This window comes from Trichosurus vulpecula, chromosome 9 (assembly GCF_011100635.1).
Source record: "Trichosurus vulpecula isolate mTriVul1 chromosome 9, mTriVul1.pri, whole genome shotgun sequence".
Lineage (NCBI taxonomy): Eukaryota > Metazoa > Chordata > Mammalia > Diprotodontia > Phalangeridae > Trichosurus > Trichosurus vulpecula.
This window is the reverse complement of record NC_050581.1, coordinates 179,711,881-179,728,219: the sequence shown is the minus strand read 5'-3', so window position 1 is coordinate 179,728,219 and position 16,339 is coordinate 179,711,881. Positions and strand designations below refer to the sequence as shown.

Here is a 16,339-nt window from a genome sequence, read left to right as displayed (position 1 = left end):
TGGGCTAGCTCAAAAGGTAATAGCTGCTCCATCACTAGCAGGAAGCTTAATGACCACTTGTTGGGGTTGGGTTAAAAGAGGTTCTTTCCTTTTTTCAAGTATATATTAAATCTAACACAATAGTATCAATTTTGTCCTGTTCATTCATGCCCCCCTCTGAACTTTCTTCTGTTCTCTTCTACGTATTTTTAAAAATGTTTCATTGATACTCTTCTGTCTTTTTTTGGTGGGGGGGAATGAGAGGTGATTCTCAGGTGAGAGGAGAGATTACTATCATTCCCTTTATTAAAACTTTCTGAAGAAAATCAAACTCATTTGTAACATGTAAGTATTGTCAAGCAAAACACAAATCCATTTATTGACTGTCACTGGAAATGCATTTCTTATTTTGCTCCTAAAGGAAAGTATGATTCACTTTCTGTCTTCTGGACTGGAGATTGTTATTGTAATGACCGGAGTTCTTAAGTCTTAATAAATATTGATTGATTGATGTGATACAAGATCACGGGACCTAACATATTCAGGTTCCAAAGGACCAAGAGTGATACAGTAGTTAACACTCATTAGTGGCATACACATGGATGATTTAGATATAGATATATTAACTTTAGTATTATGACAACCCTGGAAGATAGGTATTATTATTATTATTACCCCTTTTTATAGATGAAGCTACTAAAACTTACATAGCTTAAGTGACTTGCTCATGTTCATAGTAAGATATAGAAGTGGGATTTGAATCCAGGTCTTTCTCACTCAAGTCCAAAGCTCTATCCAACAATTTACTTTGCTACTCTGAATGAATACTACACTGATGATAATGATGACGATAATAATGATGTTTGTTGTTTATTCATTTTTCAGTTGCGTCCAATTCTTTGTTGTCGTTGTTTGGAAAAATTATATCAGAGTGGTTTGTTATTTCCTTCTCCAGCTAATTTTTCAGATCCAGCAACTGAGGCAAATAGGGTAAAATGATATGCCCAGGGTCACACAGCTAACAAGTGTCTAAGGCCAGATTTGAACTCAGAAAGATGAGTCTTCCTGACTCCAGGCCCAGTGCTCTGTCCACTGTGCCACCTATATGCCTTGATGATAATAACTGCCATCTACATACTTAGTAATAGAATTACTTGGGGAAGAGCTAATATTTTGGATTGGAGCCAGCAGATTCCATCTCATGCAGTATATATGCCCTCATTACAAGTGCTTTATGGTTTATAAAATGCTTTACACATGTTACACCATTTGGTCCATTTACAGACTCAAATAGTCTAAATCTTTCCTGTATGATGAGATAGACTCATCTCAATTTATCTTCCCCATTGCTCAAATTTTCTATCTTGCCTCATTTAACTCTTTCCTAGGTTATCTGCTTTTGATTTCTCTGCTTCTGTAGCTTTACCCCCTTGTTCCCACTTCTTTAGTTCTGCTGTAAAAGTTCTAATTAACTCCCATGACTCCTCACATCTCTATCTGGCTTCCTTGTGGACTCTAATTTGTATTCTTTGCTTCATCCTCGACCAAGAAAGAGACCAGATAACCCAAAGAAACAGGTAAGTAGTGGGCAGATATATAGGTGTCCACTACAGTAAAACCTCAGCTGTTATACCAATATAGTAATGACTGGTAATTATAAATTATGGTGTGATAGAATGAGCACAAATTTGGAAGTCCCAACCCTTCTGCTTACTGCCTGTATGTGGGGCTGGTACTATGGGTGATATTGAGATGAAGAATCTTCAGGTTGGTTGAAGAAGTAGATGGTCTAATGACTCAGGAATAGGTGATCTGGAACTGAAGGTGCATACAAAGGAAAAATCTCCTCGGGTGTGTTGGAAGTGGCCCATGCTGGCTCTTGAGAAATAATTGTTCACTTTCAGTGTGACCATTTACACCTCAGAAACTGTCAAAAACTACAAATTAAGGCTCAATTTATGTTTTTGTTGATTATCTAGGCTGAAGAAAATGATGGGAAAATTTTTTTAAATGCAGATTACATTTAAAAGTGTGTCATACATATTTATTCCCTGGGAGCCAGTTGTTAAACATGTATCAGCACACTCCTAGATTCACTCATCCTTCAGGCTTCTGTTCTTTTCTTTCCTTGCAGAGAGACAGGCAAAAACTGTTGTGAGTTTCCAGATTGGGGAGTGGCAGCCAATATCCATAATCAGATGTTCCCTTTGCTTATGTGTGTTTGTTTTTCCCCTGATCTTGGGCGAAAAAGCTTCCCTAGGTAGAAATGTCCAGATGACCTTGTGAATTTGAAAAGGTCAAAAGAAACATCAGAGGTTACACCAATATCATGAGTCAGCAGCAGAGTCCACCAGAGGTCAATGTCATACGGTAATAGGGACTTATCACAGGGAGAATAGTTGAAGATAGAGGTAGAAAGACAGTCACCAAAAGAAAATGGTGGCTTCAGGGAATGTGATATTTAGTGGTACAGAGAACTATTCTAAAGAAAAGTCTCAATAGGACTCCATGAATGGTGGATAGGACTTTTGAGTCCAGGAGTTGGGTGATAACCCTTGGCCACATGGGTTTTCTACACATGTAATACAATATCTTTAAATTTTGCCTATGAGCTCTGAGTTCCCAAGCTCTTGTACATGCAAGGGAAGAATGAACCATTTAGTATGGTGTGTGTGTGTGTGTGTGTGTGTGTGTGTAAATGTTGGTATCATACCTTGTCAGTATATGTTTTTTCTAAAAGTTAATGGAGTTCAATGGGTTCTGATTGATAACAAGGAAGTTAACAGCAGCAGCTCAAGTGTTCTAATGTCAGAAACCACAACTCAGGATTACCTCTAGAATCCTAAGTAGAGTAGTAGTTAGTCACCTTTGGGGGACTTAGCTCATTAGTCAAAGTGCCAATTAGAGGAGCAGCTGAGAGGGCGTGCTCCATTTGTATCCCAAGCACTTAGCACAGTAGCAGGCACACAGTTAACTTTTCATAAATACTTGTTGGTTGACTGACTTCTGAGATGAAGAGATTATAACAAATAACTTTTCAGCTTTGTCTTTATATCACATGTACCATACATAGCTCCTGGCACAGAGTAAGCATTTAATAATTGCTATTGAAGTATCAGAAGCAGGATTTCAACCCAGATCTTCCTGCCCTACAGTCCCACACCATCAACTATGCTTTTCTGTAACCTCCCACTGCTGCTGTTCTTTCTCTGCAGCCCCACATTCCACATAGTGCTTGCCAAACTGAAGTTATAAAGCAAATTTTGTGGCTTATCTGCTACTTCATGGAGAAATATTTGCACCTAGTTTTCTAAACACAAGAGATTAGTGGTATCTGTGGGGTAAGTTAGACCCACATTAGCTCTTTCCCAAGCTTAGACTTCACTTATGTTCTCAATTAACTAATGTAAAGTGCTTTTTCTTCTGATTAAAATTGTCTATCTTGAAACACAATTTTGAAAAAATAAGTTCAATTGTATATTATTAATAAATTCCTCTAATTTTACGGCCATTTTGTCTTATGATTTGTTCAAATTTAAAAAGCTGTCATGGTGTGAGTCAGACTATTTTTTTCCTAAGCATAAACAAGGGAGGTGATTCTAGACCAAAAATTATTTATACCATCCACTTGCAATCTGCCAATAAGGGTCTGCAGTAATTGCTGAGTTACATTAATATGGGTTTAATTATAACTTTCTAGCCTCTCAATTAGTGACAAAATCATGTGCAATCTGAGTATGAATCAATAGATTATACTTCTCCACAAGGATCAGCTTGTAGCTTTCTAATGAATTTGTTGCCTGATGTTTTTTGCCCAAGTTTGTTAAATTGATAGCTGATTTTTAAAGGACCATAGAATGCGAGAGATGGAAAAGACATTTAGAGATATTCCCATGTTTAATATGTTTGTTTCACAGATAGGTAAATTGAGGCCCAGAGAAGTTAAAAGACATGCCCAGAGTCACAGAAGTAGAATATGATACAATTGGGATCTGAGTTCACCTCCTTTGATTCCAGATATGGTGTTCTTTGCACTAAACCACCTTGGCCTTGATAGTCATTCAATTCAATAAACATTTATGAAGTGTCTACTGTGTTCCAGACGCTATGCTAAATGTTGGGAACACAAAAAGAGGCAAAATACAGTCCTTGCCTTCAAGGAGCGTACTACCTTACAATATGCAAACAAATACATACACACATAGGTATATATGTATAAACATGTGTGTATATGTGTGTGTGTGTGTGTGTGTGTACAGGATAAATAAGAAATAAAAGAGGGGAAGCATTGGAATTAAGAGGGTTTGGGAAAGGCTTTCTGTAGCAGGTTGGATTTTATTTGGGACATAAAGAAAGCTTGGGAGGGCAGTAGTCGGAGCAGAGAAGGTAGAGCATTCCAGGTATGGGGGACAACCAGAGAAAATGCCCAGAGATGACAGTTGGAGTCTTTTTGTTTGTGGAACAGCCAGGAGACCAGTGTCAGTGGATGGAGGAGTATTTGTCTGGGAGTAAGATGTAACAAGACTGGAAAGGTAGGAGGAAGGTAATTTATGAAGGTCTTTGAAGGCAAACAGAGAGTCTTATATTTCCTCCTAAAAGCAATAGGAAGCCATTGGAGTTTACTGAGTAGAGGAATGACAATCAATCAATCATTTATTAAATCCCTACTACATTTTAGGTATGCTATAATAGGCATTGAAATGCAAAGACAGAAATGAGATAGTCCTTGCCCTCAAGGAACATTGAATTACCAAAGTACATGGCATATAGTAGGTACTCTTTTAATTGATTTATTCTAACATGAGACAATATATACATACATAAGAACATTTTAAAAAGATGCAAAATAAATGCAAAGCAGTTATGTAGAGGCAGAACTAGTAGCTGGAAGAAAAAGAAAAGGGTTTCTCTATAAGTCTGAGCTGAGCTTTAAAGGAAAACACAGATTTTTAAGAGGAAGACATGGGGAACAATATGTCAAATGCATGGAGATTAGACTGAATAAAATTCTAAATATAATGCTGGCCAAACAACTGGAGATTCTTGCCTCACTCAAAGTGAGAACCTGAAAAGACCTTAGCCTAAAAGGACCAGAGCCTCCCAATGCATCCTGGGTCATCTCTAGTCATCCTGGTGAATATCAGGCCACTGGATCCAGATGGCTGTGGAGGATAAAATGAGGCTGGTGACCTTGCACAGCCCTGCCTCACTGAAAGCAAAATCAACTGCAAGTCATGTTATCATTTCCCTGATGTTATGGTCTTCTTCGAAAATGAAGGACAAACACAACCTGTGAGTAGTCTCTCCCTTTCCTTCTCCCTCTCCCTCTCCCTGCTCTGCCCAAAGGAAGGTATATTTCAATGGCTGAATGCTGCCTCCTTAACTTCAGGTTTACTGGCTAGATTTCTTTCTCAAAAACCAAACCTTAAACCCAATTCACTCTGGAGCTCATAGATTGGACAATAGGTCCCTGCCCTCCTAGCAGAGTGAATAAAGATGAAATGATACTGGAGATAGCCAGGATATGAACAGATTTAAATTTCAGGCTGAAAATTTTATATTGTGTTCTATGGGTGATAGGGAGCCATTGAAAGTTTTTGAGTACTCTATCAATATTCTCCTGCTGTGTTTTTAGTGGCTGTCTCCAACATGGTGACAATAAACTGAACTCATAGAGAAGCTGAAAAAATGCCTCTCAATAAATATTGCAAGAAAAAGAGAATGAATAAACAGCTGAAGAGGTAGAAAACCCTGTAAATTCCCAAGAGAACATTGAACCATAGTAGGATGTTTCCAAAAGGCTTGAGAGAAATAAGTACCATGAATGCAGACTATATGGCCTGTGCAACAGATATAATCAGCCGAATAGAAAAATTTGAATCCGTGGTGGCAAAATTCACCAAAGAAATAAAAGGGAAAACAGTTTATTGAGAATGCAAATACATCAAAGTGAAGGAAAAAGAACAATAGCAAAAATAATAACATTAAAAGAAAGCATATTTTTTATACAAGAGGAATATTAATCTAGAAAGATAGGATGCATAGAAACAACTCAAGGATTCTAGGTCCCTCCCAAAAAACACAAGTTTTGCATACCATAATACAAAGGGAAAAGCCCATGAGAAACCTGTCCAGAACTCCTGAGCATAAAGTATAGAATGTCAGTTCTAAGAATCCACAGATCACTTCTGAGGTAGAGGTGAACTTTTGCTGCAAACTCTTAGATAGTGGTTAAATTTAATAAATCTAAATACAAGCAATAAATTTTACAAATAAACAATCAAAAGAAAGACCTTCAAATATAAAAGGAAAGGAACTTTGCGCAGAAAAGACTATTCTTCATCTACCAGAAATCAGAGAAGTGAATGGAATAATGTGTCCCAAAGAGCAAAAGTACTCAAGATGGAACTCAAAGCCACATATCTTGGAAACCTGAATACAATAATAAATGGGGTGGGGAGGGGCGGGATGTACAATAAAACAGAAACATTTTAAACATTTCGGCAAAGCAAAGTGTGGGAGAAGCAGATATAAGTAGATTATTTGCTTTGGAAGCACACAAGGCAATAGAAATACAATTAAAAATACAATTAAAAAGGAATGCACAATTAACACAATGAATTACTCCAGAGGGGGAAAATACTAGAAAGAGAATGAGAACTATGGGGTTAAAAAAAAATAGAAACAACAAAAACAAAATACCTGAAATTTCTTTTGAAAAGCATACAAGAAGACAAGGGTGAGAGCAGAATTTAAATGGAATAACTGAAGGGGAAGGAACAAATCTGAAACACTATGGAGTAAATTTCACAAACCTACTTATGAATGAATCCACGTTGTTGTTGTTTTTTTCTAAACTAAAGAATGAAAGAATGCATAAAAGGGTAAGAGATTAAAGAAAATAAGGGAGAATGTATGAAGTACCCTGGTCAATTAAGTGGTAAAGAATGGGGCAGGTGGAAGGGAGGAAGCATTTGAGTAGCAGAAGGATCTTTGGGATTTAAAGCTAAACCATGTACCTTTTTTCTTTTCATTAAAGAATCCATTCTTTGCCTCATTTCTTATTAAGCCTTAATCACTGAACGGGCTTTGCCTTAGTCAAACTGAGATCTCTTGAAGACCTTAGCTTGAAAAGGCAACACATCCTGGGCCATCTCCAATTGTCTTGATTTGTATCTGGCCACTGGACCCAGATGGCTCTGGAGGAGTGTGTTGGTAAGCAAAATGGGCTCTTAGCACTCAGTTCAACTAAGTGCTTTGAAGAGTTTGGCCTTTGTTTCCTTGATTAGATTTGGGTGTCCTTGGTGCCGCCTTGCCTCAGGGGAGGGCCTACTTTACACATGAGTTTGAGTGACATGTCTGGGACATCAGAGGCTTTTAGACCACATGGGTTTAAGTTGCCTCTTTGTGACGATTCTAGGTCACGTGGGTGAGTCACATGTGTGACTCACCCCTGACCCTGAAAAACATATAAAACCAAGGGTTAGCTTTCTCTTCTTTGGAGCTCTTACCCACAGCAGTGGTGGCGCGAGTGACTCTGGGCACGAGTGACCCTTGTTATGAGCTCCCGGGCTGAACCTAGATGTTGGTAACTGTGAATCTGTATTTGGTCTGTCTGTTGACATTTGTACTTTGTTTGTATTTTGCTCTGAAGTTCAGGGTGCTGGTTTCTTCCCCTGAACTAAGTGAATGATATTTGTATGCTGAATTAAAGTAAGCTTGTCAACCCCTTTACATTGCTTTCCTTAATAAAGCAGATCAAAAGAACCTGTGCTTTTGCAGTGTCCTGGTAGCATTCTTGTTGTTGGGCTTGGGTTGGTCTTTCACCCCCACAACAGCTGCTAGCTGGATTGTTGAAACAAGGAGAAAGTAAGGCTGGTGGTTTTGCAGAACCCTCCCTCACTTCAATCCAATTTATTTACATGTCATGAGATCACCTCCCTTATGCCATGGTCCTCTTCTAAGGACAAACAGCAAGTAAGTGGCTGACTTCCACTGCCTGCCACCACTTTGGTAACTCCGATCTACTTTTGGCATGCAAGTTTGAGCGTGGTTTGGTAAAGCCCAAGTTTTTGACTTATGTTGTTGTTTGTCATTCAGTGGTTTCAGTCTCATGACCCCATTTAGGATTTTCTAGGCAAAGATACTGGAGTGGTTTACAATTTCCTTCTCCAACTCATTTTGCAGATGAGGAAACTGAGGCAAGCAGGGTCAAGATACTTGCCCAGGATCACCCAGCTAGTAAGTGTCTGAGGTTAGATTTGAAGTCAGGTCTTCCTGACTCCTGGCCTGGCACTGTATCCACTGAGGCATCTAGCTACCCAAGAGCTATAACCAAGTACAGTTTCCTGAGATATGTAGGGAATTCCACAATACTCTAGTTTCCTTGAGGATACTTGGCAATTTAAACTGAGTATTGAGTAGTTATTACACAGTATTATGTATGGTTATATATGCTGCACTTTAGGAAAGATACTGATAAGTTCCAAAGAATCCAGAACAGAGTAATCACAATGCTGAATGACCTCCAGATCATGACATATGACGATCTGTTGGGAGAACTGGGGATATTTAGCCTGGAGAAGGCTTTGGAAGGACTTGTTAGTAGTTTTCCTGTATTTAAAGAGCTGTCATTTAGAATACCATTTAGACTTTTTCTGCTTATCCCTGGAGGGTGACAGATTTCAACTTGATGTCAGGAAATGCTACTTAATAATGGAAGCTCTCCAAAAGTGGAATGAGCTATCTGGGATGGTAGTGGAGCTTCCCTCGCTGGACATATTCAATCAGAGTCTGGATTCAAAAACTCTCCATAACACTAGTTGGGGATATTGAGTGAATTACTAAACAGGTTTAGCTAGTGTAAGATGACCTCCATGATTATTTCCATCATGGAAATTCAGTGACCATAAGGTAAATATCTGTAGGATGTATTTATAATAACACAAAAAATGCATCACCAGACATCTGAACATTGAATATGTTCCAGAGAATCCTAATGAATGCGTGATAATCTATGTCCATTTGTAACCTTCACAAAATAGCAAAAACTGAATACTGGCCACACATTACATTTAGATAATTACATTTCATATTTCTGAAAAAGGAGATTTGGAAAGAAAGCACTGTTGACCTTCTGAGAGAATCCCATACCTTTCTGCTTTTGTGTCAGGATTAATGAAGTACCAGCTAACTGAACATTTTGTTGATTGCTATCCTTAATTCTTAGAAGAGACATCATTAGTAATTCAGCACAGTGATAAGGGCTGTGCTTAAAACATGCAAGTCCATTGACAGAAAACTGTCTGCTGAGGAAGAATAAAGTGGCCTTGCATGGGAAGGAAACCCAAGAGATGAAAATTAATTTCCCCATGCCTACCTGTGCTCCACTTTAGTTTTCATATATCATTATGTTAATTCCAGTATGGTATTTAATTAATAAGAACACATTAATTATAATGGCATCTAATGTCTCATTATCATGTGTTTGAAAAATGAAATCCAGAAGTTCTGGAGAAAGGTAGTGTAATGGAAAGAGGGCTAAAATGAGAGTTGAGAAAGACCTGGGGAAAGATTCCAGCTTGGGCAAGATTTCTAATTTCTCTGAGCCCCAGATTTTTTCCCAAAAAAATGGGATCATTTCACAAGAGTCTATCCTCCTGACTCTCAATGGCTGATGAGCTTTTATACAAACCCCTGGTCTTGGGGGCCAATCAATATTCACTGTGTCATACCACTGAGTGAGCAGCTTAGTGGCACAGTTGACAGAGAACTGGGCCTGGAGCCAGGAAGATGCATCCTACTGAGTGCAAAGTCAGGCTCAGACACTTAAATCACATACCCCATTTTACCTCAGTTTTCTTATCTGTAAAACTAACTAGCAAAGGAAATGGCAAACCACACCAGTATCTTTGCCCAGAAAACCCAAAATGGGGTCCTGAAGAGTCAAATACAACTGAAACAACTCAACACCAACCACTAACTGATGTTACCTTTCTTAGATCATTTTTCAGGTCATGCCCTCTAACTATAGGTGCACCTCAGGATTCTGTCATAGGCTCTCTTCTCTTCCCCCTCTCTCTCCTTCTTCACTTGGTGGTCTCACCATTTCCAATGAATTTAATTATCATCTCTATGCTGATAATTCTCAAATCTACTTTTCTTCCTCAAACTCTCTGCTGACCTTTGTTCTCACACTTCCAGCTACCTTTCAGAAGTCTTGAATTGGACATCTAGTACAATCTTAAACTCAATTTGTCTAAAATAGAGCTAAATGTCTTGCCCCTAATCCATCCTTCTACCTTCCCTATTACTATACAGGACAAATCCATTTTCCCAAGTCCTTCAGGCTCACAACCCAGGAGTCATGTTGGATTACTCACAATCTCTCATCCCTCATATCCAGTCATTGCCAAGACCTGCCCATTTAATATTAGCAACATTTCTACCACTATTTGCAACATTGCCCCCACTATGATTCAGGCCCTTGCCACCTTATACCTACATTATTATAATAGCCTTCTGATGAGTCTGCTTGCCTCAAGTCTTTTTCCACTCTAATCCATCCTCCATTCAACCACTAAAGTGATTTTCCTCAATCCAAGTCTGATCATGTGATTCCCCCACTCCATAAACTCCAGTGCCTATTGCCTCCACAAATAAATACAAAATGTTCTCTTTGACATTCAAAACCCTTCATAACCTAGCCTCCTCCTGCCTGTCCAGTCTTCATGTACCTTATTCCCTGACATGTACTCTTTGATCCAGTGACGCTGTCCTCCTTGCTATCCCATGAACAAAACACTCTACCTCTCAACTATGGGCATTTGCTCTGGTTGTCCTCCATGACCAGAATGCTCCTCCTCTGCTCTGACTGCTAACCTCCCTGGCTTCCTTTAAGTCACAACAAAAATCCTAGGAAGCATTCATTCCCCAATCCTTCTGAATTCTAGGACCTTCTCTCTGTTAATTTTCTCCTATTTCTCACATACATCACTTGATATGTGTGTATAGTGTGTATATATATATGTATATATATGAGTGTGTGTATACACATATACACAAACATATGTATATATGTATATGTACATTCATAAGTATATATGCACATACGTATGTATGTACACACACATATATGTTTGTATGTTGTCTCCTCTATTAGAGAGTAAGCTTCTGGAGGGCAGGGACAATCTTTTGCTTCTTTTTGCATCCCCAGTGCTTAGCACATAGTAGATACTTAAGAAATATTGATTAATTGATGCAAGAAATATTGATTAATTGATGCTCCCCAGAGTAAATCTAGCATGACTGTCCAGGTTTTTGGTGGGGGTGTCCATTCCTGATTCTACAATTTCATCAAGTAGGATTTGTAATATTCAGTTGATCCAAAATCTTCCTGATTAATCCCTCATTAAAATTGCAACACTCACTTCATCGGATAATTGTGAGAAAAAAAATGTTCTGCAATGTGTAAATCATTCTAAGATGTAAATAATTACTATTTTTAAAAAACAGTGGTCCTGCTCAGAATCCTATTTCCATTTGCCTTTATACCCAGAGCAGAAAAATTAACTTATTAAGCTGTGCAAGGTATTTGATTGGAGGGAGAAGCTAGCTCTCAGAGAGAGAGGAGAGCATTGTGAAAACTCAAACATGATTCCTGGTTTGGTGCTTTTGATGGATTCACCTGGAGAAACACATCTCAGATCTTTTTTTTTCATAATCCAAGTTTTTTTTTATTGTTTTTATAGCAGTCACTTATGCCATGAATTTGTGGAGGATTGGTTCCAACAGCTCAGGTTCTTTGCCATTGGTTCTCACAAAGTGTGCTTCTCTGGACGGAACAGGCTGGCGTTTCAGATGAACCCAAGTGCATTTTTCTTTGGCTTCCTTCTTCTTCTGATCATTTTCCTTTACATGCTTCAGGAAGCTATCTCTGCTCTTAGAATGCTTAATACGCTCAATACGCACGTTAATTCTCTTGGCTAGAATCTTGCCCTTAACCTGTTTGTTTACAACAGTGCCTACAGCATGTTGAGTAACATTATAGACTCGTCCAGTCTTTCCGTGGTAACATTTGTGGGGCGTTCCTTGCTGAACCGTGCCCATACACTTGATATCTACAATATCACCTTTCTTGTATATTTGTATATACGTAGCCAAAGGGACAACACCATGTTTTCGAAAGGGCCTAGAAAACATGTAGTGTGTCCCTCTCCTTTTTCCCTTTGTGTTTGTCATTTTGGCAACTCACTCAAACGGTCTTTCCCGAGCTTCCCTGGAAAGGAAATAACACGTCCCAAAGCAAGAGCCACATGAGCCCCGTGTCACATCTCAGATCTCTTTTTACCAGCATTAGGGCATTCTTCTTTCCTGAGTTATTTGAGCTGAGATGTGTTTTTCAGGGGCCGAATGAGTTAATGATTACTCTAAGTTAAGAAACTTGTGTAACAGGGAAAAGATGGAATTCACAGCAAATAGAAGGAAGTTTGGAAAGAGGTTAAGTAGGAAGATAATGAGTTCAATGTTAGACGTGATTTGGTATTCCTGTGGCATTTCCAGGAAGAAATATACAGCAAGACAGTTGATGATGCATAAATGGCATTTTGGATAGACTCAAGAGCTGGAGATATATATACATACACACACACACACACACACACGAGTGCTTGTTTGCGTAGAATCATTGGAAGTCAATCAAGTTACCAAGGGAAAAACTGAGGGGACAAAAGAAGATTTCAAAAAGAGCATGCAGAAATAGGCATGTTAAGAGAATCAAAAGATGGTTAAGCAAAGAAGACTGAGAAGAAGGAGGGAGAGAGGGAGACAGAGAGAGAAAGAGAGAGAGAGAGAGAGAGAGAGAGAGAGAGAGAGAGAGAGAGAGAGAGAGAGAGAGAGAGAGAGAGAGAGGTGTATGTGTCATGGAAGGAAAGGAAGGAGAGAGTGCCTAGGAGAGTGGTAATCAAGAGGATTCAAACTGCAAATAAATTGAGAAGGATGAAGATTGAAGAAATGCCATTGAATTGAGCAGCTAAGGATAGTTGGTAACTTTGAAGAAAGTCTTACCAGTCAAGTGCTAGGGTTGTGAGTAAGACTGCAAGGTGATGAGAAATGAATGTCCGGTGATCAAACACAGGCAGGTGAGTATGGAGGATTCTTCCTAGAAGTTTGGCAGTGAAGAGAGGAAGAACACAGTATCATGGCTTCAGAGGATGACATTCAAGTAATGGATTTTCAAGAATAGAGTAGAACAGTGCATGTTTACAAGCATCAGATAAAGGACTACTAGATAAGGAGAGATCAAAGAAGAGAGGTTGGATGGGCAAAGAAAAAAGAGGAAAGCTCTTGGAGAAAGATGTGAATCATTTGGGCCAAGAGCACAAATAGAGTGGTTGACCTCAACAAGAAGTAGGACCACTTCTTTGTTCCAGGAAAAATATCAAAAAGAGAAGATGAGTAAAGATGTAAAAGCATTTTGAAGGATGCCATGGGGGAAAAGAGGAAGCTCACTGTGGCTTCTATTTTCTCTATGAAGTAGGAGGCAGAGACATCTGCTGTTGGCAGAACCCAAGATGAAGTTGCATTGATTATGAGCAAAAAAAGCTTAACCACTGAATCTCTCGGTTAGGTAACTCATTTACTGTGTATTTTGATCCACATCACTATCCTCAAATTATAGTGAAAAAGAATACTTATTAATCAATTATTATTCTGAGACTATCCTGAAACAGATACATTTAAATCAGCCTATTCCTTTTAACATCCAGTGGACATCATCCATACCAATGGATAGTTGCTGAAAGGGTAAGTCAAATTAAAATATACATGCCTTAGCCAAACATTTTTTGCTCTTTTCTGCTTATTAATCCTTGTTCAGAAAATATAGCTTAATCTCCTTGGGGAACATAGCTTATATTAGCAAACTTTTTAGACATTTCTTCATTTCATTATCGTCCCAAAGGAGCTGAAGTTGAAATAATCTGGATGCATTTGTATCTTTTATTCCTGGCCATATCAACATGAGCTTCATGGTTCAGACTAGACAAATTGTTTCTCCTCTGTAAGCCTTGTTTTCTTTACCTGTAAAATAGGAATAATGATAATGGTACTACTTATATCCTAGAATTGTTGCTAGACTCAAGTAAGATGATATGTAAAAATACTTTGTAGCTATAATACGGTACAAAAATAAGTTTTTTACTACTGTTATATTGTGACACTTTGATGGATCGGCATTCTCCCTGATGCGGGTACTCTCAGTTCACAGGCATTTTTGCTGTTTCACCCAGGGCAATTCTTTCTCATCTCCCACACATCTTTCACATGAGAGTCATCTAAAGTTCTGGGCACCTTCCCTAATAATAGCTAACAGCAATACCAATGGTAACTAACATTTCCATACTACTTTAGGGTTCGCAGAGCACTTTACAAATACCATCTCATTTTACCTTCACAACTCTGGGAGGTAGGTGTTATTACTATCTCCATTTTGTAGATGAGGAAACAGACGTAGACAGGGATTAAGTGACTTACCCATCAGAAAGTTTATGAGGCTCCATTTTAACTCAGTTCTTCCCTGATTCCATTGGCTGTGCTCTAGCTACTTACCTGCCTTAACCTATATCCCCTAAATCTGTTGATGTTGCGTGGTATTAATGGAGCACAGAGGTTATCCAAGGGGTGTTTCTTACCTTCGCTACCTGATTAGTCCACTTGCTTTTCTGATCACGATTCCCTTTGACAAGCTCTTTTCTGCCACTTAGATTGATTATTCTTTGGAAACATGCTGAAACTTACTCCTGCCCAGCACATCTTCCCCCATTGCCCTACATATGACTCACCACCTTAATTCTTCAGAGACTGTGGTGTGCCATGCTTTGTAGTCATTTAGTGTAACAAGGAGAATATTAGTGTTAAAATAGGTTTTTAAAAATGGTGTTAAAATAGATTTCTTTGGTTTACAGAGAAGTTCATGGTTATTATTACTATATGTTTAGCTGATTGGTAAATTATTTGCTAGATGGTACGGAGTATATATCAAGGAAAGGCAAATTAGCCATGTCTGCCTCCCAACTTTAGATTTCAACTACATTCACTCAGGGGTTGGGCTTGAATTCTTTCTGTGGATTTATAAGCCTAAGCATCTGGATTGCCAAGCAAGAAGAAATTACTCCCCCTAGAGACTTCCAGAGAATATGCTGGCAAAGCCAACTGTTCCCCTGTTGGAATGGCTTATTGTACGTACAAGAAATGAACTAGTTCATTATTTTAACTGAACCAGACAGATTTCTTACTCCAAATATTCCCTGAATCAATGATATGAAAGAACTAAAAATGTAGGAAGGCAAGATTGGACACCAGAGAATGGTCTATTGGGAACAGTGCCCAGAGGCTACTGTGCAACATGATATTTTGGGAACTGACAACTAGAAGTATGCATAGAGTGGTTTTACATATACATACACACATACACACGCACATATATACACATCTACATATTTGTGTCTAATGGTAGACATCTCTAGGGCAGGGAGAGGGATGGGAAGAAAAAAAGGGAAAAGTTACATGACAACTTTATTATAGATTTTAAAGGAATAGCAAGTTGTACATGATAGATCTGCAGTTTCACAATCATCTTTTTTTCTGTTCTACTATGTTATGGAAAAGCTTACTTTATTTCTTAAATTCAGAATAAAATAAATAAAATTATTTAAAATGATATTTCAGTAAGAATTCTATTCAAGGTAACAAAGAACATAAACTGTAGCATTCAAAGAGTCCTCAAGAATACAGCATCAGAAGTGAAAAAGGATCTTAGAGGCCACTAAGTCCAGACTTTACTTGAAAAAAGAATCCTCTTTATAATATTTCTCAAAGAAAATATTAGGCCTTTGCTTGAAGATCTCCAGTAGAGAATTTTATTACCTCCTGAAGCAGCCTATTTTTTACTTTAGAATATCTCTAATGTCAAGAGATTTTGTTTCTTTGTGACTTCTACCTATTGCTCCTAAGTTGACCCATTTAGGGCCAGACAGATCAAGTCTCATCTCTCTTTCAGGATGGTCCTTGAAGATGATTACCACGTAACTCCTGAATCATCACTAGGCTAAATATCCTCAGCCCTTTCAGTAGTTTCTGGTGAGGTGCTATCTCAAGGTCCTCCACTTTATTTACTGCCTTTCCCCAACTCTTTCTCATCAGTGTCATTCTTAAAATATGGTCACTTGAATTGAAGCAATCCTCCAGATCAGATCTGAGTAGGGCAGAGTAGAGTAGGACTGTCACTTCTCTAGTCCATGCCTTAGAGCTCTTCCTAATGTGGCTTAAGATTGAAATAGATTTGCTTTGGAAGAAAGAATAT

At 38.5% G+C, this 16,339-nt stretch overlaps 1 protein-coding gene across 1 annotated transcript; it reads right to left on the bottom strand.

Annotated features, from left to right (window-relative positions):
- Positions 1-11,736: 11,736 nt before the first annotated feature.
- On the bottom strand, positions 11,737-12,219 carry LOC118830548 (60S ribosomal protein L21-like). The gene has a single exon (XM_036737402.1). The coding sequence runs from the start codon at positions 12,217-12,219 to the stop codon at positions 11,737-11,739; it is 483 nt and encodes a 160-aa protein (XP_036593297.1).
- Positions 12,220-16,339: the final 4,120 nt, after the last annotated feature.

Excerpts from the sequence above, each read along its gene's own strand:
- LOC118830548 (XM_036737402.1), bottom strand. The coding sequence starts at position 12,219 with ATGACAAACACAAAGGGAAAAAGGAGAGGGACACACTACATGTTTTCT.